The sequence below is a fragment of the Eulemur rufifrons genome, chromosome 7 (assembly GCF_041146395.1).
Source record: "Eulemur rufifrons isolate Redbay chromosome 7, OSU_ERuf_1, whole genome shotgun sequence".
Classification (NCBI taxonomy): Eukaryota; Metazoa; Chordata; class Mammalia; order Primates; family Lemuridae; genus Eulemur; species Eulemur rufifrons.
Window position 1 is genome coordinate 79206466 of NC_090989.1, and position 23260 is coordinate 79229725.

The 23260-nt window shown below is 39.9% G+C and overlaps 1 protein-coding gene across 3 annotated transcripts in view; it reads left to right on the top strand.

The window, feature by feature from the left end:
* ABCC5 (ATP binding cassette subfamily C member 5) overlaps nucleotides 1–23260 on the top strand; it is an 81823-nt gene that overhangs the window by 4323 nt on the left and 54240 nt on the right. For all 3 annotated transcript variants that reach the window (XM_069475267.1, XM_069475268.1, XM_069475269.1), the window contains exons 3-5: nucleotides 20277–20434; nucleotides 21275–21430; nucleotides 22082–22229. In XM_069475267.1, coding sequence (XP_069331368.1) covers nucleotides 20277–20434; nucleotides 21275–21430; nucleotides 22082–22229 — 462 coding nt within the window. The remainder of the gene's footprint in view (nucleotides 1–20276; nucleotides 20435–21274; nucleotides 21431–22081; nucleotides 22230–23260) is intronic.

Consider the following 23260-nt stretch of genomic DNA (forward strand, 5'->3'; position numbering starts at 1 on the left):
AAAAAGTTAATGGACTTTGCAGCTGACATTACCTGTTCCTCTTTGGTGTGTTAAAGTTGTTACTTTATTAATCAACATTTTCTCACTAATGAGTCTTCTCTGTCCCCTACTGTGTACTGTAGAATGCTTTCCCGTTCAGGCCTAACTTTGGAGAAACATAGATTCAATCTAATCAGTGCCAAATACTTCTTTGGTGCCAGTTTTGTAACTTCTTTGTGTCCTTTTGTCTAGACCTTGTGTTAATTAAACATTTATTGAATATCTTCTGAGTGCTAGACACTGTTAGTGTAGCAATAGAAGTAAAGGCAATAGAAGTAAAGACCCAGAGGTATAGAAAAAGTGCAAGGCATGTTGGGACTTTGGATAAGCTACTTGCATCATTTGTGCCTTAGTGATTTATGTATAAAGTAGTGTTGACAATAGTACCTAACTCATGGGATCATTGAGGAATGAGTGAGATAATACATATAAAATACTTAGAATGGTACCTGGCACATGCCCAGTGCTCAGTAAATGTTAGCTCTTAGAACTAGTTGTCTAGGGTATAAAATATATAAAGGGAATATAGGTAAGGGAAAATTCTTCATGCCATGCTAAGGAATCTTTTACTATGGGCATTGGGGAATTGTTGGAAGTTAATAAGGAGATTTTCTTTTTAACATTTATTTTGAGAAAACTATAGATTTACATGCATTTGTAAACAATAATATAGAGAAGTCCTATGTATACTTCATCCAGTTTCCCCCCTTGGTAACATCTTGTACAACCGTACTGTAATATCACAGCAGGATCATGATTGACATTGTTACAATCCATTGACTTTGTTAAGATTTCACCTGGTTTTACATGTGCTCATTTGTGTGTGTTTGTGCATGCACATGTTCTATGCAGGTTTTTTACATGTGTAGATTTGTATGACCACTACCACAGTCAAGATACAAAAGTCCCTTCACAAGGATCTCTCATGCTACCCTTTTATAGCCACAGCCACCTCCCCTTGTCTTCCAATCTCTGGCAACCACTAATCTTTTCTCTATCTCTGTAGTTTTGTCATTTGAAGAATGCTATATAAATGGAATCTAATAGTATGTAACCTTTTGAGATTGCTTTTTTCATTCAGCCTGATTCCCTCGAGATCCACCTAATTTGTTTTCACCAGTAGCTCTTTCCTTTTTATTGCTGAAGAGTGTTCTGTGTTATGGCTATACCACAGTTTGTTTAACCATTCATTCATTGAAGGACACATGGGTTATTTGCAGTTTGTGGCAATTATAAATAAAGGTGCTTTGAACATTCAGGTACAGGGTTTTGTGTGAACAGAAGCTTTCATTTCTCTGGATAAATTCCCAGAATTGTAATTGTCGGGTCATATGATAAAAGTGCATATTTAGTTTTATAAGAAACTATGATACTCTTTTCCCAAAATGGCTGGACCATTTTACATTCCCGTCAGCAATTACCCAGTTTTTCTGCATTCTTGCCAGTATTTGGTGTTATCATTATTTTTATTTTGGTTTTTACTATAGGTGTGTCTGTATCTCCTTGTGGTTTTAATTTGCTAATGGCTACTGATATTGAACTGAGAAGGGACTTTTAAGACTTGATCTTTATCTTAGATTAGCATAGAAACTATGCAGGGAAAAAACTGCTACAGGAGAGAGAAAATACAGGGAGCAGTCAGGAGGCCACTGGGCCTGTCCCCGAGAGACAGGCCAGGTGTCTGTCTGAAAGCATAGAAGTGAGGATGGACGAGAGAGGATAGATTGAGTGAATCTCTGGAAGGGGAGGGAGGCCTTGGGGTATCTGAGATTGGTAGTAAGAATTTAAAACTAGTAGTGAACGTATGGGAAGAAAAGGAGAGAATTTGAGAGATAAGAATGAGTTTGATTTTGAACATGTTTGTAAGGCTGGTGGCAGGTACCTCTCCCTTCCCTAATGAAAAAAGAAGTCCCTCCTGTCCCTCAATACCCGCCCCAAAGCTGAAACAAAGAAATTCCTTACTCCTCGCGGCCGCCGACATCTCCTGGCCGAAGAAGCTCCCATCCCCCAGCCCTAAGAACCTATATAAACCCACTGAGACTTCTGGGCGGGGCGGCTTCTCTGGTTCCACTCGTGGGACTGTGAGGCTCGCCTGGGTCCCTCTCTTGGACCCGTTACTCTCACCCGGGAGCGCTCCAATAAAGCCTCTTTACTTATCCCTTTCAACTCTGCTCGCCTTTCTTTCTCTGGCGCCGGCTACTTCAAAGAAACCTTACATTGTTGAAGTTTATCCTGGTAAAATTATCAGTAGATAGAGCATAGACAAGAAGTAGGGTGGGAAAAAATTTTTGGAGCCTTTAGTGTGTCCATGTAGATTAAGCCACAGGCGTGAGCAGGCTTGCTCAAGGATAGCTTACAGAGCAGGAAAAGGTAGAACTGTGGTCTGGGAAATTTCTGGAGACAGGGTCCTGTCCAGCTTGTTAGAGCAGAGTTGACATTAAGGTGTGTTGGAGCAGCAGCAAGCTTTTCCTCTGTATGGCGGAGAAGAACTGCAGATAGAGTCACTGCTGTGTCGTTTGTTCCCTAAATGATGGCATTAGCCACCACAGTAGCAGTTTTCCTTCATGTGCTTGAAGCCTTGCTAATATCACTTTTATAAAATTTTAGGAGTCCACCTGAATTTATTTTCATTATTCTTTTATATTTCCTAAACTTTCAAATTTGAGTACTGTTTTTACGATTTTTTTTTTTACTATATCCTATACTCTCTGAACTTTTTTACCTTAACATTTTTTTTTTATTCTACTCTTTTACTTAGCCTAGACCTAAGGGGGAGGGGAACCACACACACAAACCACATAGCTTTATTCAACCTATTTTTGTATACACATTAAAATGAACGCATAGCTATTAAGTATTTTTAAAAGTTCATATACCATCTAGAATCTTCTTGAATACTACCTGTCAAAAACAAAATTTCTCAGATACGTTTATCTTGAATTTGTTTCATATGAGTTTGCCGATAGAGGGAATCAGCAACATGACAAAAAATTTTCCAGTCCGAGATGGTATAAAAATGGATAGTTTAAGTAGTTGGGAAGTAGAGTGCCTATATAAACACACAGTTTTTTTTTTTTTTTTAAGGATCTAATTGAGTAGAGATTGCAATTTCATGTCAAAACATCATAGCCATCATTTCTGTATAAGTTGTTAGAGAGGAAATCTGGGACGGGACCTCCCAGATGCCAGGTGTGCCTAATACCCATCAGAAATAAAACACAGTACCTCTCAGTAACAAAAGATAATGATACATCTGTGGCTCTTAAGTGGAAAATAAGGTTTCATTCACCACTGTTAGGCTTTGATAGATCCAGTTAACCTGGAAGCATGAAACTATGTCAAACAGTAGTCATAAGCAAAGCACCAAGGAATAAAGTTCTGATTTAAACAGACCAGTGCTTAGGGCTTTTTTCCCTCAAGTTGTACTCCAAGATGCAGAGTCCACAGTTTGCCCATTTCTTAGTATTGTGACCAAGTCTTTCTTTTGGAATACTCTTTGGGAAAATTGCTATAATCAGTCACGTCTTGAAATACGTGTAGTTTCCCAGATATGCTTAGAGGTAATTAGGGTCGAAATAATGCATTTGCACACCTACCCCTTCTTTGGGACTAGAAAGCTAATGCTTTGTGGCCACACATAATTTGAAGCTTAGCAGACATCCTTTAATCCTGAAGTGTTAATATAGCGGTGCCCTCTGTTGCTGTGAGTTGTTTGAGCTGAAGTGCTAACTTTGGCTGATGTTAGGCTGGCATTAATTCAGCTAATGTGAAGATTTATACCCTGGCCACTCCTCACCACTGTTACTGTGCTGGAGGCAGATTCTTTAGGCAGAGCCCCTTTCCTTATAATTCCTTTTTATTTGTTTATTTATTTAATTTCAAAATATTAAGTAAGGGGTTCAAGCATTTTGGTTACATGGATATCTTGTATAATGCTTAAGTCAGGGCTTTTAGTGTGCCCATCACCAGAATATTGTTCATTGTACTCAATGGGTGAGTACTTCTCCCCCATACCCCTTCCCTCCCCCTTCTTGGTTTCTCATGTCCTTTATATAACTTTGTGCCTGTATATACCCATCTATTAGTTCCCACTTATTAGTGAGAGCATGTAGTGTTTGGTTTTCCATTCCTGAGATAATTTCACTTAGGATAATAGTCTCCAGTTCTACCTTTGCTTATAATTCTGTTCATCTATGCACATGTGGGTTATATGACCCCATGAGCCTTGGTTTATTTTATTCAAGATGCAATGTTTATTCATGTTTTTATTTAGCAAGCATTTGAGCACCCGCTGAATGCATGTGCAGTGCTGAACCAAGTGTTCTGGTGCAGGTAAAGATAAATTGATCCCTGCCTCCCCTCCAGTAGAAGCTTAAACTCGCAAACATGTACCATACATAGATTACTGTAATTTAGGTGCTATGGAAGTTAATAAGAAGGAGAAAGTGCTTCTCTCTCAGGAAAGACTCCAGGGGGAGGTAACATTTGACCGGAGCCTTCAGGAATAGGTAGAATTTGGAAAAAGGAAGAACATGCCAGGCAGAAGAAAGAGTTGTGGGCAGGGGTGCCCAGGCCCTTTTGGCTTTAAGCATAAAGTGTGTGAAGTCATCGATAGAGGGATAAGTCAGTGAGTTTCAGATTATGTGTGTCCTTGACTAATAAGCCAAGGAGTTTGGATTTTAGATGCTTTAAATTAATATTTAAGCAAAAGCAAGACAAAGCTATCAGATGCTTTCATAAGCTTTGTTTTATTGTGGTGCTGGTTTGTTTTCTTAATGTTCTCAGGCCAAAGCTAAGGGTGACTTGTTTTTCACTAGCATGTCTAATCTAGGAAAGGAGGAAGAATGGAAAATAAGCAGAAGTCAACTAAAGTTCATGCGCCATTATTACTGCATTATTTTTTCCCTTCTCTCTAAGGTGTACCATTAGTGGAATTTTCTTCCTACTCAATTAGAATGTTCTGCGTCAAGGAAAGGTAACAAAGCAAGTATTCATGAAATCCAGGGATTTTCATTTAGTATTTCCTTAGTTTTATGTTGGGCTAACTCTTTAACCTTGGTTGGAGTTTTCATAATTAGTGATTTTGGTGAGCTGAAGTTATATCCTAGGGATCAAGGATGTGGTCTAATCTCTTATTAGAAATGATTCTAAGGCATACTATTATGAAAGAAATAGGGGCTCATTATAGAGACTATACGAAGCAAGATTATAGAAAACATATATCACCCTTAACCCCTCTACCCAGAGACAACTATTGTTTTCATAAAATAGTTTAGTACATTACACTTTTAGAGAGTTTGACCCAAAGGTTTTCTTTACAGACTAAGGGGATGTGAATTTGTCTATGCCCTTGTGTTTTCAAAGTCAAGAATATTACCGGTGAGTCTACTTTGCTGTTACGAAGGACAGCAGGATGAAGGAGATTAGTATTTTGCAACTTTGCATTATTTTTCTCTATTGATACTCAGTGACTCAGCAGATTTTCTGGACAGTGTTAAGATGAGTAACACTTGCCTTTTTTTTTTTTTTCCCCTCCCTGTAGGCATCCATAAAGCTTTATAAGGCTCAATATGCCTCTTAGGCACTGCTGGGTGTGATACGGTATCTGGCCTGGTGCCAGATGTTGGTCTCCAATAGCAGCCTGGAGCTCTCTGGCCGAGATAACAACAGTGCTGCCATTGGTGCAGAGCCCAGGTGGCTCTCATGCTCGGTGACTGCGTCTGCAGCTCACGATGGGGCTCCTGAGGTTGGGCTGCTGCTTGATCATGAGTTCTCTTACGTTGCCGGCTGCAATAAGACTGCTGCTGCTTTCCTAGGAAACGCTGCTTAAGGGAAATAAATATAGCCTGTTGGTATGAGTTAAAGGAGCTTTCTGTCAAAAGAGAAGAATAGTATTGGAACTAGCTTCCTGTTTTTAAAGCAGTTTTAAGTACCTAAGTCTTTATTTTGTTAAGATAACTTAGAAGTTACAAATGGTTAATGAAAACTTTTTCAATGAAATCTTGGTTCCACAGTTAGGTAGCCTTCTGCTAATGCTTTCTTTAATGTCTCACCGTTTTCCCTTCTCTCTTAGTTAAAAATAAAAGGTTAGATTGAAGACTTTTTTTTTTTTAAAAGAACAATATAGTCCTATAAATAATGCCCTTCATTGTGTGATTAATGATCATGGTCTGAGACACCTTTGAAGTTACAGAGAAAGAGTAGGAGAAATAGCATAAAATACAAATCACTCCAGGTATCTCAAAATGGTTCCCAAATAGACTGTAAAATCTCAAATTTTTGCTTTTAGAGTTATAGGTTTCAGGATATCTTTCTTAAAATATTATTCTTGGCAAATGGAAGGCTCATCAGTGTTTCTTTACATTTTTACCATAAAAAAATCACATTTTGAGATAAAAATATATCACATTATAATCAGAGGAACTGATATTCTGACACAGACAAAGCAGTTCTAATGTGCTATATATTCTGACTTTTTTTTTTTTTTTTACTTCCCCATAATCATACAGCTAGCTCATCATCGCCCATCCAATAATGAAAACTAAGAGTTATCTTGTTTAATACATGGAAGAGCTAATACATAGTATGAGGTTCCTGAGAAGGTGGAAGGGAATAAGATCTCAAGCATAGGCTATAATTGGCCTTAAATAGGAGGTATGGGAAATCTTGATGCTATATGTGTGTTGAAAATTTTAAAAAGTAAGTTGTTACGTTACACGTGTAAGTTCTATCTACTGTTAATATTATGAGGGAAAGAAATCAATTTTCTGACATATCCCAGAATGCAATGTGACTAAAACTTTTATAGGGAAAGTTTTTCAAGTGCCAGTTTGGTTCAATAAAATTAAATGATTCGAGGTGGTTCTGAAAAAAAAAAAAAAAGGTTAATGCGAGGGACAGGAAACAGGAAACAACACCTTCGGGAGTCTTCCCAGTGGTCGAAGCTATCAGTGTTAAGCTTAGAGACTAATGTGAAGTTAATTTGGTGCACTGAAGTCCACTAATTAGCAGGATTAAATTTGTGCCTTCCCTCCCTTCCCCCTTTTAGGGAGTTAGCCTGTTTAGATAATTAGATGTTACATATATATGCTTTAATAATTTAATTATTTTCTGAATTGCTGTTCAAAGAATCAACTTAATTGTTGTTAGATAACAGATGAAAACTTCTTTTTACCAAAGACTGCTCAGGGAGGCAGAAAGCAGGACTGACTTTATAAATAAATGTGTGTACTTTAAAAGATGGATTGACCCTTAAAGGCTGTCCTGCCCGGTTCCCGATTAGCCTTACCTCCCTGTAGGTAAGGCCTACGAGAGAGAAGTGCACTTGGCAGGCTGGGCTAGGGCTTCTCCCAGTGATGTTACTTCTGGAGTTGGATGACGCAGAACAGAGCACTTGGCTCTTGTTTGAAGCACAGTGGTTCTCTGCCTGTTCTCTGTATCACTGTGTTGGACTAGGAAAGGAGCAAGGAACAGCCAGCAGATGCCAACAGTGCTGACACTCGTACCTGACCCTGGAGCTTTGAAAGCGAATCTTGCCAAGAAGGATTTGAGTGTTATGATGTCTACCATATGTCACAGAAATAGGCACACTCAGGCTTTTAGAAGTCAATGATAAATGGCTATAGTTGTTTGACTGTTTAAGAAACCCATGAACTTTACAACCTTCTGTTTACTTTTAGTTGGTATTATGTAGGTATGGCATTGAGCCTTCACTTAGTTTTCTTAAATGTTGTGTCTCACGCTGGAAAATAGCCACGCTGCCCAACTCTTTTTTTTTTTTTTTTTTTTTTTTTTGAGACAGAGTCTTTGCTCTGCCTGGGCTAGAGTGCCGTGGCGTCAGCCTAGCTCACAGCAACCTCAAAGTCCTGGGCTCAAGCAATCCTACTGCCTCAGCCTCACAAGTAGCTGGGACTGCAGGCATGTGCCACCATGCCCGGCTAATTTTTTCTATATATTTTTAGTTGGCCAGATAATTTCTTTCTATTTTTAGTAGAGATGGGGTCTCACTCTTGCTCAGGCTGGTCTCGAACTCCTGAGCTCAAACGATCCGCCCGCCTCGGCCTCCCAGAGTGCTAGGATTACAGGTGTGAGCCACCGCGCCTGGCCGCTGCCCAACTCTTAATGGTCGTGCTTGCTCCTCACCATGGCCAGCAGTTCCGGCCTGCTCGGCCATTCAGTGGTCACATGGTGGAACCCCTCGTGCCATGTACTGAGCATTCAACACACGTTGGAGTAGGCACTGAAGGAAGTTTTATTTGAAAATTATATTTTGGCTTTTTCTTTAAGCTAAAGCCTGAAAATCTTGTTGAAGGGATTTTGTCAAATGCAAAAGACCAACATTTGCAAGTTACACTGTCTAAATTGATGATTTTCAGGCCAGGCTGCATATTAAAACCACTTGAAGAACACTGAAAAAAAAAAAAAATACACATACCGGAGCCCTATCCCAGCCCGGTTAAATCAGTCTCTAGGGTGGAACCCAGGCATTGGTATTATTTTAACATTCCCCTGGTGATTCCAATGTGTAGCCAGTGCTGGGAACTTCTGCTTTAGATCTTATGGAATGTGGTCTGTTCTATCCCCTCAGTGATTGGGTTCCAAATATTTCCTACAAGTCCTTTTTTCCCCTGTGATCCATTTTCAGTTTAATCCTTTGAAACCTTATCATGGTATTAACACAGTAAATCTTAGTCCCACAACACAATAGGAACTTTGAATGAATTCCTTGCGATTTATCTTATGAAAGAACTGAAAACCCTCAAATTCCTGCTGATAATGGGGTAATGCTAGATTAGGAACTGTAGAAAAATACCTGTTTTACCATGGTGGTGGTGGTAAGTTATATCTATTGGCTTTGTATATTTACCCTTCTGAATTGTATTACTAGCTGATCACTGGCCTGAGAGTAACACAACAGCTTCAGAAGAGTGAGCTGATGTACAAGTTAATTCATTTTCCCAGTGTAGCATAGCTGCTGAGTGGTAGGGCTGAAGTTAGCAGGTTCCCTGACTTTGAATAGTAGGCTCTTTCTTCTATATTCTGCTTCTTCCTCATGTAGGTTGGGTTCTAGAATTTTGCTGACCCTCTTGGCTGCCATTTGCAAGTTCTTAAGAGAAGAGCTTAAGATGGTCAGGGTTAGGCCAGGTATTGTGGCTCATGCCTGTAATCCTAGCACTCTGGGAGTCCGGGGTGGGAGAATTGCCTAAGCTCAGAAGTTCGAGACCAGCCTGAGCAAGAGTGAGACCCCATCTCTACAAAAAATAGAAAAATTAGCTGGGCATGGTGGCTCACGCCTTTAGTCCCAGCTACACGGGAGGCTGAGGCAGGAGGATCACTTGAGCCCAGGAGTTTGAGGTTGCAGTGAGCTATGATGACACCACTGCACTCTAGCCTGGGTGACAGAGCAGAGCAAGACTCAGTCTCCAAAAAAAAAAAAAAAAAAGTTCAGTGTCATGTCAACAGCCCACTGGGGAGGGGATGTGGTAAGGATTGGGAGAGGAAATGTGCTTGGTAGGTTTCTTTAACTTGTTGGGGATGGAGAGGGTAGGAAAGCCTGAAGTCAGCTGATCTTGGGAGGATGTCAGCTTTTTAATTTCTTTTTAAATTTAAAAGCACATTTAATTTCTTCTTTTTCACTTAGTTTTTAATATTCTGAGTCTTGAGAATTGTATCTGATGGTACAGCAATTCCCCTTAAAAGCTTGTCTTTCTGGATGTTTGTCACAAAGACAGCTGTGGGACTGGGACATCTGCAGAAAGATTTTCTTGGGCCGGAGGGATTTAGAAGAAGAGGTTGCCTGTTCTGTGTTTGTCTTAAGATCTTATGAATTAGGGAGAGGAGAGGAAGACTGTATTGTGGGATCTGAGCCCTGTTGATTCTGATTGTGCCCTGGATACAGTGATACTTTGAGCGGTGTTCCAGACAGGAGTGCTGCAGCCTTTAATCCCCTTGGAAGCTGAGAGGCACCTGTGTGTTCCCAGTTGATGCCTGCAACCTCTGCGTTAAGGAACAGCTTGGATGAATCCTCCGAGCTGAGGCTTAGAAAGGCTACCCTGCTGTTGTCCTGCGTCAGGAGGAGATCGGACAGTTTATCCCGGGGGATGATTTCTGGTCCCTGGTATCTTGTCCCAGGGGCCTCGATGCAGGGGGAAAGCCTGCGGTTGCCCTGTCAGCAAACATTCCACCCTGGCAGCCTGTTAAAAAGAGACGGGACAGCCAGATGCGCGGGGTGTGTGGTGTGATAGGTGCACTCATTATCACAGCCGTGAGGATGGGGTTAGTGCCACCGAGGAGGGCGGCAGCTCTCTGTGCTTATGGATCAGTTGTTCTTGTTTCCCTCACTAGATGTACACGTATTTGAGTGTGTGTTTCCCTGGCCTTTGTCTGAACCTTGGCGGAGTCTGAATTTCATTGTCCCTTTTTAGCTCCCAGTGTCCCCACTCCTGCCCCATCACCATCACCCTGGCAGGACAAAGAACGCTCAGCTCCTCTCAACCCGGGGTCACAGGGAAGGTATCAGTGGCAGTAGAAGTTCCTTGTTTAACTTTTTTCTCAACTCCTGAATCAAGCAGTATTTTCCCCTTTGCAATGAATCATCTGCTGCAGATGCCTTTCTGTATGACAGGGCTGTCTGGCCATGGAGAGCCTTTCGGTCTGTCATGTTCCTTTAAAGAAATAGAGAGAAACGGGTGCCTCATCTTATCTCGGGAGAAGCTTTAGAAAGTTACTTCTAGAAAGGATTGAAAGCATCATAACATAAAAAACAAATGGCCTCATAAAATACATTCCCCTGGATCAGATTATATCCAGTACTAACTATGGTGAGCTATTTAGCGCCACTGTTGTACTATTGACATTTTGGGCCAGATACTTCTTTGTTGTGGGGACTGTCCTGTGCATTGTGGGATGTTCAGCAGCAGCCCTGGCCTCTGCGCACTAGAACTAGCAGCACCCCTCCAGTGGTAACAACCAAAAATGTCTCCAAGTATTGCCACATGTCCTCTGGGCAAGCGAAAGAACACTCACTTGATAACTACTGGGCTGTACTGTCTAGTACAGTAGCCACCAGCCACGTGTGGCTGTTGAGCATTTGAAATGTGGCCAGTTCAAATTGAAATGTGCTGTAAGTTTAAAATACACACCGGATTTTAAAGACTTAGTATAAAAAAAGCCCTCATGTGTAAAATATCTCAATAATTTTTTATATTGATTATATGTGAGAAAGATAATACTTTCTACGTTGGCTTAAAATACATTATTAAAATTAATTTCACCTTTTGCTTTTTAAATGTGGCTACTAGAAAAATTTAAATTACATTATGTGGTTTACGTTATATTTTTATTGGACGGTGCTAAGCTAGAGTGTTGATCTACTGTAGTTTAGTCATTAATCTTGTATTAGGCATTTAGTTATCTGTAAACTCCTGGGTTTAAATAATTTTTTTTCTTTGGAAGATTTTTCTTCATACAGTAAAATTATGGAGACTCAGAATATGTCAAGTGTTACATATTAGCAGTTTGCTCTCCTGAGTGCCTGTTGGTAGCATATTAGAAATCACTTGAGTGTTCAGGTAGTATATGTCTACATTTCCCTCCTTCCCATATGGAATTTTATCTCTGCTTTCATTAAGGTCTATATAGTTGTATCTTAAAATTTATTTATGTTGCTTTTTTTGGGTTTTCTTTGGACATCTGAGATCTGGGAATAATTTCTATTTTTTTTTTTTTTTTTTTGAGACAGGGTCTTGCTCTGTCGCCGAGGCTGGGGTGTAGTGGTGTGATCATAGCTCACTGCAGACTCGAACTCCTGGGCTCAAGTGATCCTCCTACCTCAGCCTCCTGACTAGCTGGGACTACAGGCATATACACCTCTGTGCCTAGCTAATTTGTCTATATTTTGTAGAGAAGGGATCTCGCTATGTTGCTCAGGGTGGTATCAAACTCCCGGCCTCAAGTGATCTTTCCTCCTCGGCCTCCCAAAGTTCTAGGATTACAGGCATTGAGCCACTGTGTCAGGCTAAATAATTTATATTTATTAATTGGTGATATTGGGTCTGTTTGTTCTCCCTTGTGTCCCTAGCACCTAGTACAATGCTTAGAACACAGTAAGCCCTCAATAAGGCAGTGAAATGCACCTGTAGTCCCAGCTCCTTGGGAGGCTGAAGTGGGAGGATTGCTTGAGGCCAGGAGTTCAAGGCTGCAGTATGCTATGATTACTCCTGTGAATAGCCACTGCACCGCAGCCTGGGCAACATAGTGAGACCCTGTTTCTAAATATAATAATAATAAGTACTTGTTGAATGAATGGATTAAAAAATTATATACTTTCCAGTAAAACCCAGTATTTGAAATGTATTTTATTAGTTACCTGGTCACTTCTTTAGCTTTATCCCTTTTCTTTAATGCTAATTCATTATGCAAAAAGTTTCCTTTTTATATGTAAAACCCATCTTTCTTTCTTTTGATGAGTTTCTGACTTTTGAGGGGATAAAGAAGTCTATCTTCTTTCCATAGCTGGGCTAAATATGCTATTTAATTTTCTTCTATTTATTTCATCATTTTTATGTAACCTTTGGGGGATTAATTCCAGATGGATTAATGTCTGATATGAAACCTGGATCTCAATTAATTCATCTACAATCTGGTATTTATTTGTCCCAACAAGATTCATTAACTCATGATTCCCTATCTTGTTATATTATTTATGCTTCCATACAGTAAGCCCTTATTGTTTGAATATATTAAGTCTTTTCTCTTGGTTCATTTTCGTTTTCAATCCATTCAACCTTAGAATGTTGAGAACTCACTTTAACTGTTAACTGTGGTAGGTTACATATTTATTTTTACCTTTAACAGACACACTTTTTTTTTCCTGGCATGCCTCAGCCATGTAAGCTTTTTAAGGAAGCCTAGAGAGGAAGAGAAGTTAGACATCCAAGCATATAGTTACAAATGTGAAACATCTGTGTAGTTACTGGCAAGTTAGTATAAAAATGCATTTTTTTTTGTTTAAATATAAGTCTGTAATGTATGTGTCCTCCTGTTACGGCAAGTGTTACGGCGAGTAGTCCCGAGGACAAACTGAGTGGCACACGGAGAGTTGGAGAATCAACGTTTATTCGCCGGTGGGCGCAGAGGGGTCTCGCCACCAAATTCTGAGCCCCGGCTACCCAATTCTTCCCACATTTATTAAGTTGGGGTGATCCAAGGGGGGAGGAGGGGCTCAGGTGACAATGCCCGCCAGGTATTGTTTAGTGTCTGCACCAGGCAATAGGATTAGTGTTATGCTGATGTGCCAAATGTTAGGTCAGTGATATGTTAATGTACCAGGTGTTAGGTTAGTGACATGCTAATGTGAGTCCTCCGTGAGGGGTGGGGGTCTCAGGCGGCCGCGGCCAAGCAATAGATGGGAGTTTTCCTTATCACTCCAGCCTCTGCTCATCTTCGGTTTGAAAACAATTATGGATGTGCATTTTTGCAATTAAGTAAAATAGTTTACTTTTTATTTACATTGTATTGTTCTGATCATGTAATTGTGACTGACTTTAGAAACTACCATTTGCTTATAATGAGGTTAGTTAGGAGAGTCAGAGAGTTTATTTTAATCTGGTACTCATGCTGGGGAAGAGGGGAGAGCTGTTTATGAAGGTACATCTGAGATCATCTTGTACAGTTGTGATTTATCTACTTGTTTTTTTCTTTGAAAGGCACATAACATACTGAGTAAGGGCCTCAACTTGAGTCTGGTTCAGATCCCTTCTACAACTTAACATCTATGTGCCTCAGCTTCCTCAGCTGTAAAATGAGGATAATAGTACCTACCTCACAGGGTTGTTACAAGGATAAATGAGTCAATTGCTATAAAGCATTTAAAACAGTGTCATATTAATTCATAACAAACCAACATAGCATTTACTATTATTATTTATTACATAATAAATGCTATGTTGGTTTGTTATGAATTAATATATACAGATTTTCTTGTTGCCTTCAAGTAAACAGTTTGCCTTTACAAATACTTCATAGTAATGAGATTTGGCTATAGACAAGGAAGATTGCCCTAGCTTCCTTTATTTCTTGCTAATGGCCCAGCGTAGGTGAGAAAAAGGCAGCCTCTGGTCAACAACATAGAATGAAAGTGCTAGAGCTAATAGCAGTTCTCTTTTGCAATAAAGTTAATTGGGGCAAACTGGCTAGATGTCTGATTGGAGCTACACTCTTTAATCTTGTAATCCCACTGATAGAGTTTATCCTAAATAATCCAGAAAGAGAAAAACTATTATATAATTGTTTATTATACTGTTAATAAAAAGCCAGACATATAGAGAATCTAAACAGAAGTGGAATGGTTAAGCTCTCTTTAGTGGTATATCATGCAGCATTAAATGATGTTAATGCAGACCATGAGGCAACAGGAAGGTATTTTAGTTGACATTTGAGTAATAGTTGCTGAGCTCTAGGCTGTGCTAGGGGCCAGGGAGGCAAACAAGAGTTAGACAGCTTTCCCTCTAGGAGGTCTTACCGGAAGTGGCCCACTGCAGCGGTATAGGTTGTGGGGAAGATGTAGGAGGAAGGAAATAAATTCCCTGACCTTCAGAGTGTCAGGGGAAGCTAAAGGAAAGAGGAAATAGTTGAGATACACCCTAAGGTTTTTTGGATAGATAAATTTGGGTAATATAGTTAATACGTATTAAATGTTTTATTTTGTACTCAATACTTTGCTTAAACACTTTTCATTATCCTGTTAATTCCTCTTTATGTGGCATGCACCATTGTGAAATGAGTAAACTGAAACTTAGTCATCTGGTAACATGCTAAAGGTTGGCAGAGTCAGCATTCAAACCTCTGTCTTCTAGAATCCACGTTTGAAATCACTGTACTTCACTATGGCCTCCAACTATGGGAACATTCTACCTGTGGAGATATTAGTACATTAAGGCCATGAGAGAAAATAGTTTTGTTGGAGTAAGAAAATTCTTTTCTCTTTGCGGGTTTTTTTTTTTTTTTTTTTTTTAATGTTAACGTGAGAGTTGTTGCCAGCAGCTAAATATCTGTTGCTTATTGTTTTGCGAGAACTCTCCCTGAAGGAGCTGGGTGCAAATATGAAGTGGGACTATGTTTCCTTCTAAAGAGAGGATCCTGCATCAAGGTCCTCGTATTTCCATCTGATATTTCATTTTCCTGACATGGGCAGTAAGTAAAGATATGACAACTTTGACAGTTTGGGAAAATGTTTAGGAAAGAATAGCGGAAATCAGATGTGACTTGGAAAGTGTGTTGCTTGCAGTGGCAAGTTTTGATTCTCTCAAATCAACAGTGTAGACTTCTCTATACACTTACTGTGAGAATTCCTACTCCATGTTTTATCAGTACATGAAAATTTTGAGGATTAGTGCTATTTCAACCACTTTTTTAAAATATTTTTTTAAATTTCAGAATATTACAGGGGTACAAATGTTATGTATCCCTAAATATATGTTAATATAGGTTAAATATATGTAACTGAGTTACATATATTGCCTTTGCCCTGCTATTTCAACCACTTTTATGAGGATTTGTCATTGTCAGGATAAAATTTTACTGAGAGCCTTGTTCTAAAGTCAAAGGCAGTACAGGAGCCCTCAGTCCCTGCCGAGTTACAGGCATTGGAGAATGCTGCTACAGTACTCACAGTAAACCTGGGGGAGTGAAGTCTTGTCTGCCAACTCTCATTTGAATCTTTTTAAAGAGCCTTTGAATTTGGTATTTTCCAGTACAGGAAGTAACCTATTACCCAGGAGGTGGTGGAACATGACATTATTATATACAGTCAAAGGAACAAAACTCATGCAATCAGAGGTTTTTAAAATTAAGTCTATTTACTTTTCTGTTAATAGGTTTTGGTGAAAACTGTCACTAGGCATTTTAGAGATGAAGAAAATGAAATAGTGTGTTATATGCATAGGAATTGGCGTATTTTTGTTCCCACCATCTGGAATGGTCTTGTACATAGGAGGTACTTGGTAAGTTATTTGTTGAAAGAATGACTGAAAGAAAATGTGAATATTCTAGTTTCCTCTTAGTGCTAACGGGCCATTCTCATGTAAGTGTATTAATGGATGGCATACCAAGTTTTCCTTTTCTGATGCTTCTAAAACATCGAAAGATGTTTATAAAACTCTTCTAACACTTGAACTTAATTCACCAGGAAAGGCAAAAGAATCAGAACAGCTAAAACAATTTTAAAAAGGAAGAATAAATTTGGAGGTATCACAGTACCTATTTTAAGCCTTCTTTTATAGCTATAGTAATCAAGTTAGTGGTATTAGTGCAGGGAAAGACAAATAGATCAATGGAATAGAGTCCAGAAATAGACTCACACAAGTACGGCCACCTTTTTGACATAGGTGCAAAATAATTTGAAGGAGAAATGGTCTTTTTAACAAATGGTGTTAGAACAATTGGGCATGTATGGCAAAAAGAAAAGGAATCTTTGCCTAAACTTTATACAAAGATTAACTCAAAATGAATTGTAGATCTAAATGTAAAATGTAAAACTATAAAACCTTTAGGAGAAAATCTTCATGAACCAGGATTAGAAAAGAGTTCTTAGACATGATACTAAAAGCACAATCTATAAAAGAAAAAAATCAGTCAATTAGACTTTATCAAGATTACAAACTTTGCTTTTGAATGGCCCTATTAAGGGGATAAAAATATGCCATAAAATGGGAGAAAGTATTTGCAAATCACATGTCTGACAAAGGACTTGAATCCAGAATGTATAAAAAGCTTTCTAAACTCAACAGTGAGAAAATAATCCACTTAGAAAATGGGCAAAAGACTTGAACAGACATTTCACAAGGATGTGTATGTGGCAATTAGGCACAGCTGTTAAACATTATTTACCATTAGGGTAGTGCAAATGAAAGCCACAATGAGATACCATACTATGTTTATTAGAATGGCCAAAATAAAAAATAATGCCAGTACCAAGTGCTGGTGAGGATGTGGAGAAACTGTATCTCTTGTATATTGCTAGTGAGAATTTAAAATGGTACCATGGTAAATTTTGATGATAAATAATATTTGAATCATAAATAATGTCAGGCTGCTTTATATACTTCTTATGCTGTCAAAAGTTAAAATGAGAAGTGAGATCTCCATTTCAGTACAAATGTGTAGTGAATAGATTTTCCAAGCTCAAATTATGATTCCAGTAGTGTTTTTTAGACTTCAGTGAAGTACAAAGGAAATTTCCATATTTTAAGATTCATTTGTTTTGGAAATAGATAGTGTCAATGGTTGTACAACATTGTGAATATAATTAATGCCCTTGAATTGTTCAGTTAATAATGGTTGATATGGCAATTTTTTTTTTTTTGAGAACAGTGTCTCACTCTGTTGTCCAGGCTAGAGTGCAGTGGCATGATCATAGTTCACTGCAGCCTGAAACTCCTGGGCTCAAGCAATCCTCCTGCCTGAGCCTCCGAGTAGCTGGGACTACAGTATATGCCACCACATCCGGCTAATGTTTTTATATTTTGTAGAGACAGGAGGAGTCTTGCTATGTTGCTCAGACTAGTCTCGAACTCCTGCCCTTGGCCTCCCAAAGTGCTAGGATTACAGCCATGGGCCATTGTGCCCAGCCAGCAAATTTTATGTTATATATATTTTACCACAATAAAAAAAAAATCCGTTTAACTGTGTCATTTAGTAGCTTCCACACTATTTTAAATTGGAAATGATTAATCAGCAATGTAATGACATGATAAAGGCAAATGTCAAGAGAAAAATCTAATAGAATTCTATAATGCCTTCTAAGAGATAAATGTGCTCAATTAAAATCATATGCTCATGGATTGATTTCAGTATTTGGCAGTACCTATCTTTGCGAAGACATTTTCAGAGATGAAATTGTAAAATCTCATTACAAATCAGCATTAACAGATGAAGATTTGCAATCGATTTTGATGAAAGGAAAAACTGTTTTAAACTCCAGTTAAGTGAAATATTATTCCTCCACAAAAGAATTACATTCTTCTTGTGAATAGACCTGTATTATAAAAAATTGTACTCCATTACAATTTGAATTTTGTCAATAACCTTTTTGTGGAAATTTGTTTTCTCTTGTAATAGAAGTACCTACGTAATATCCTCGATTTTGTTTCTTGGCCCCCAAAGCCTAAAATATTTACAGTCTGGCCCTTTACGGAGAACGTTTGTCAACCCCTAACTTAAAGCATTGATTTTCCTGTCTTCTTTACTTTATATATGCTTTTAAAGCAATCAAAATTTCACTCTATGCTCTGCTTTACTTGCATCTCAGAAATTTTGATGTATTGCAGTTTGTTTAGCTCAAAATATTTTCTAGTTTCCATTTGATGTGTTTTTTAACTTAAGTTATTTAGAATTGTATTGTATAACTTCTCAATATTTGGTGATTTTCTTGTTACTGAATTCTGACTAAATTCCAAAGTGATCAGAGCCCATACACTGTATGATGTCATTCTTTTGAGACTTAACCGCAGTTTGCTTTATGGCCCGGTACATGATCCATTTTGGCAGATGCCCAGTGTGTACCTGAGGTGGTATTTTAATCTTTTACCATCTTCTGAAGCTTTGGATATCCAAATAAGGATATCCAAATAAAGTCCTTGTAACATTCTGTACCTACTTTGTACAGATTCCAAGTTTCTACTCACTTACAGTATGTGTGCTTATATTTTTAGTGTATCTTTCTTCTCTCTCAACCCAATAGTTTTTTTTTCTTCTCTTTGTGATTACATGCAGCTTAAAGGTAAGAAGAAAAAACCTTTGTTGTGTCCTTAAATCTCAGCAGTCCTCAATTCATTACTAAGGGCAGTAGTCTCTAACCACTAAATTAAGTGTTCACCTTATACATAAAGAGTGAATCCTTTTCTTCTTGTTGACTCATTTGTCACATTGTGTGCTTATTCTCTTGAAACCTGGTCTATCTTGCTTTTCACAAACAAGTGTACATTCCAGGGCTGTAAACTTCCCTGATACCAAGCAGTTATCTTATCCGAAAATATGCAACTGTGCTATGAACTGAAGCTATGGTATTTGATCTGCTTATGTATCCAGGTGACGCCTGTGCACAAATGCCACCCTTTCAGTTCTGCTATTATTTGAGTGGCCTCTGTTCTTTGTGGGAAAGAGGTGGTGTATGAAAATAGACTCTGCTTTGTGTAAGATGTGGTGTGTTGATGCTGTACCATCTAACTTTTTCTCGATTTGCAGATCTATTCTTTGTGAGTATTTCGCAATAATTGCTGGAAATATTTGTGATGATGTGAGTTTCACTGCTCAGAGGGAAAAGAAAGATAAGGAAATTGAGGCTTCCCCTTCTGCAACAGGAAAGCATAAACTTTGAGTTATCTTTAGAGTTATTTTTTGAGCACTTTTACAGTAAATGGGATAGATGTGTTCAGATTCTTGGCCCACCCTCTTCTGCCACAGTCAGACCTTGAATTACATGCACTTTTGTTAATCTAATTTATAAGCTTTATAGTAAATAATATGTAATTATATGTCAACTCATAAGGTCCTCTGCTTCGTGCTGCAGGAAAGACAGATTGGAGCTCTTTAGCTACACAGCCAGGCTGAGAACCCATGTTCTGTTCTCCCTGTTGCCGATAAGAGAGAGATATAGGAGGCTCTTACTGCGTGACAGAGCTGTTTAATTGGGGCTGATTGTGAAATTTTTGTCACAGAAAATGAGCAATAGAATTTGCAATTAGTAGTGAAGTAATTGACTCTCAGTAATTAACTTGTTTCTCATCTTGAGAAACAGAAGATAAAATATTTGGTGATAAAAATATAAATTTTAAAATGTATAACTCAAAGAGTGAACCCTAATGTAACCTGAGGACTTTACTTAAAGCATTGGCACGTGAATTGTAACCAATGTATCACACTCATGGAAGATGTTAATAGGAAAAATGGTTAGGGAGCAGATGGGGAGGTGAGGAGGTATATGGGAATGCTCTGTGCTCTCTTCGGTTTTTATGTAAGCCTAAAGTTGTTCAAAAAAGGAAAGTCTGTTAAAAAATTTTAAATATCTAGCTGAATGTTCTTTAGTGGGTTCATATCATACAAAGTTAGTGTTGAACCTCCTATCTCTTGGGATTTCTCAGTGAAGATGAAGCTGGTTTGCTTCATCTGCCATCACTTAGATTTGCCTCTCACCTGTCCATTAACTGTGCCCTTGCCTCCTTCCCTGTCTGTTGGAACAGTTGGAATGCCAAGATGCCTTGGAAACAGCAGCCCGAGCGGAGGGCCTTTCTCTGGATGTCTCTATGCATTCTCAGCTCAGAATTCTGGATGAGGAACATCCCAAGGGAAAGTACCATCATGGCTTGAGTACTCTGAAGCCCATCCGGACCACTTCCAAGTAAGAGGCCCCGCCGGTTAATGACTCGTCAGGGAAGCATCAAAAGCATTTTTGAAAATTCAGGCTAAGATTAGACCAGCTGGGGAGACCTCTGTTTGCTACACAGTGTTTTCTGTTTTTTGTTTTTGAGACAGAGTCTCACTCTGTTGCCTGGGCTAGAGTGCAGTGGCGTCATCATAGCTCACTGCAGCCTCAAATTCCTGGGCTCAAGCAATCCTCTTGCCTCGGCCTCCTGAGTAGCTGGGACTACAGGCACACACCACCACACCTGGCTAATTTTTCTATTTTTTATAGAGACGGGATCTTGCTATGTTTCTCAGGCTGGTCTCAAACTCCTGGCCTCAAGTGATCCTCCCACCTTGGCGTCCCAAAGCGCTGGAATTATAGGCATGACCCACCATGTTGGCCTGCTCAGTGTATTTTATTTTATTTATTTATTTTTTTTTGAGACAGAGTCTGGCTCTGTTCCCCGAGCTAGAGTACCGTGGTGTCAGCCTAGCTCACAGCAACCTCAAACTCTTGGACTCAAGCGATCCTCTTGCCTCAGCCTCCTGAGTAGCTGGGACTACAGGCATGCGCCACCATGCCCAGCTAATTTTTTCTATATGTATATTTTTAGTCCATATAATTTCTTTCTATTTTTAGTAGAGACGGAGGTCTTGCTCTTGCTCAGGCTGGTCTCGAACTCCTGACCTTGATCAATCCTCCTGCCTCGGCCTCTCAGAATGCTAGGATTACAGGTGTGAGCCACCGCTCCCAGCCTGCTCAGTGTATTTTAAATACTGTCTGGTCTCTCAGTGTGTGTTGCCAGTTTTGTGATTTCGATTTTTCTCTCCTTAGACACCAGCACCCAGTGGACAATGCTGGGCTCTTCTCCTGCATGACTTTTTCATGGCTTTCTCCTCTGGCCCGCATGGCCCACAAGAAGGGGGAGCTCTTAATGGAGGACGTGTGGTCTTTGTCCAAGCACGAGTCCTCCGATGTGAACTGCAGAAGGTAGGCGTCTCTGGTCCACCCTGGTCTCCCAGTGCTGGGTGGGTGGGGCCTGAGCTAGGAGTGTGAAGTCCGCAGCTCTGTGTCCTCTGAAGAGCTGCGCTGTCCTGTGGAGGGAGGGCGGCCTGGGGATGACTCTTTCTCTTTGCTCTTTTGCTTTACTCCTATTTCACCTTTGATCCTGTTTTAACCACGGGCTTTCTCTCTCTCTCTCAGCCCCGCTTCTCTTCCTGAGTCTGCAGGGAGATTCTGTTGCTGCCTTGTGACAGAGTACATTTTTGTGGTAGCTGATTGTCATGATTAAAACTTAGTTTACAACTTTACATTTTACCACAGGAACCTTCAGAAAGGGTTGGGGACCCTTGAGAAAGGGAGTTCTTACACATTTCATTCAGGGGTGACTTTTCTGGGTGGAAGGAAAGGCTTTCGCTCGCATCATTTTCTGTATCCTGAGAGGCTCCCTGTACAGGGTAAATCTTTAGCTACCCCGGAAGGGTATTTTCTTCCTGAAGGTGAAGACTATGTACACAATTTTAAAGGAGAGACTTGTGTGAGTGGTGACAAAGCCTGGAGACAAAGAGCGATGGCAGGAGGGAAGCTAGGTGTGCCTTTTCCCCTGGGGAGAGTGTAACGAGGACATGTGCCCTTGTTAAGACTAGAGAGACTGTGGCAAGAAGAGCTGAATGAAGTGGGGCCAGACGCTGCTTCCCTGCGAAGGGTTGTGTGGATCTTCTGCCGCACCAGGCTCGTCCTGTCCATCGTGTGCCTGATGATCACGCAGCTGGCTGGCTTCAGCGGACCAGTAAGTCTAACCATCCTTTCTGACAGTCTCCAGGGGCCCGGCCGAGGCCAGCTCTAACGCTTTTGTTCTGTTGCAGGGGTTGTGCTCAGCTTTGGGCTAGGTAGCCTTAGAGATGCCTCCAGGTCTGTTGAAAGGGGTCGATGGATTTTGGAGCAAAACGGTGGCTTGTCAGCCGCTGGGAGGATGAGGGGACAGTGTTGCCAGAGAAGAAACAGAACTGGCTTGCTTTCCTGGGTCGGGGGAGAAACTGAACTGATTCCAGTTCTGCACAGGACTGTGCTTCTTGGTTGTGTGTCCACATGAAAAGACAGTTTTGGTCCAGGCAAATGTGTCTTGCGGTGCTGTGAGTGGGTGAGAGAACGTTGCGTGGCATGGCTGGTGAGCCAGCGCCGATGACATGCTGAGTGCCTGGAGGCAGAGGTGTCACGTGTTTGGCGAGTCTGTGGCAATTGAGTCCTGAGGAAACGAGAGGACTGTCGAGGTTTTTAAGAGTCTGACCTGGAGTCCACTTTAAGTCTGGTTTATAGTGTGAACTATGTGGCAAGCATTGGGGTGGCAGCTGTGGTGTTTCCTAGACTGTACTGAAGCAGAGTAGGTGAGAGAGCCTGTGACATTCACGCTGTTTTCTGGGCACCTGTTCCTTACACCTGCTGTGCTGCCTTACACTTGAGACTTTGATTAAATCTATTCTCTACATATTTGCCTTGAGGCATCGGAGCAGTAGTACTGCTTATACTGTGCGTTTTCCGTGTGTGGGTAAGCTGGAGGTTCATGGTTTGGGTAAGTATGCAATCACGATGCATGGTGATTAGGTAAAACTAATTTGCAGTTTTGTTTTTGTTTTCCTTAAATGTTTGATGCCTCTTGTTAAAGTGTTGATCTCTTTTATGAAGCAGAGAACACTACTTTTCTGGTATTGAGTTTTTGTATTAATTGACCAACTAACATACTTTTACATAAGTTTTAAGTAAGAAGGACCATGTAATTGAAATGTTATGTTATATTATTGACCAAATTGGCAAACATTTTCA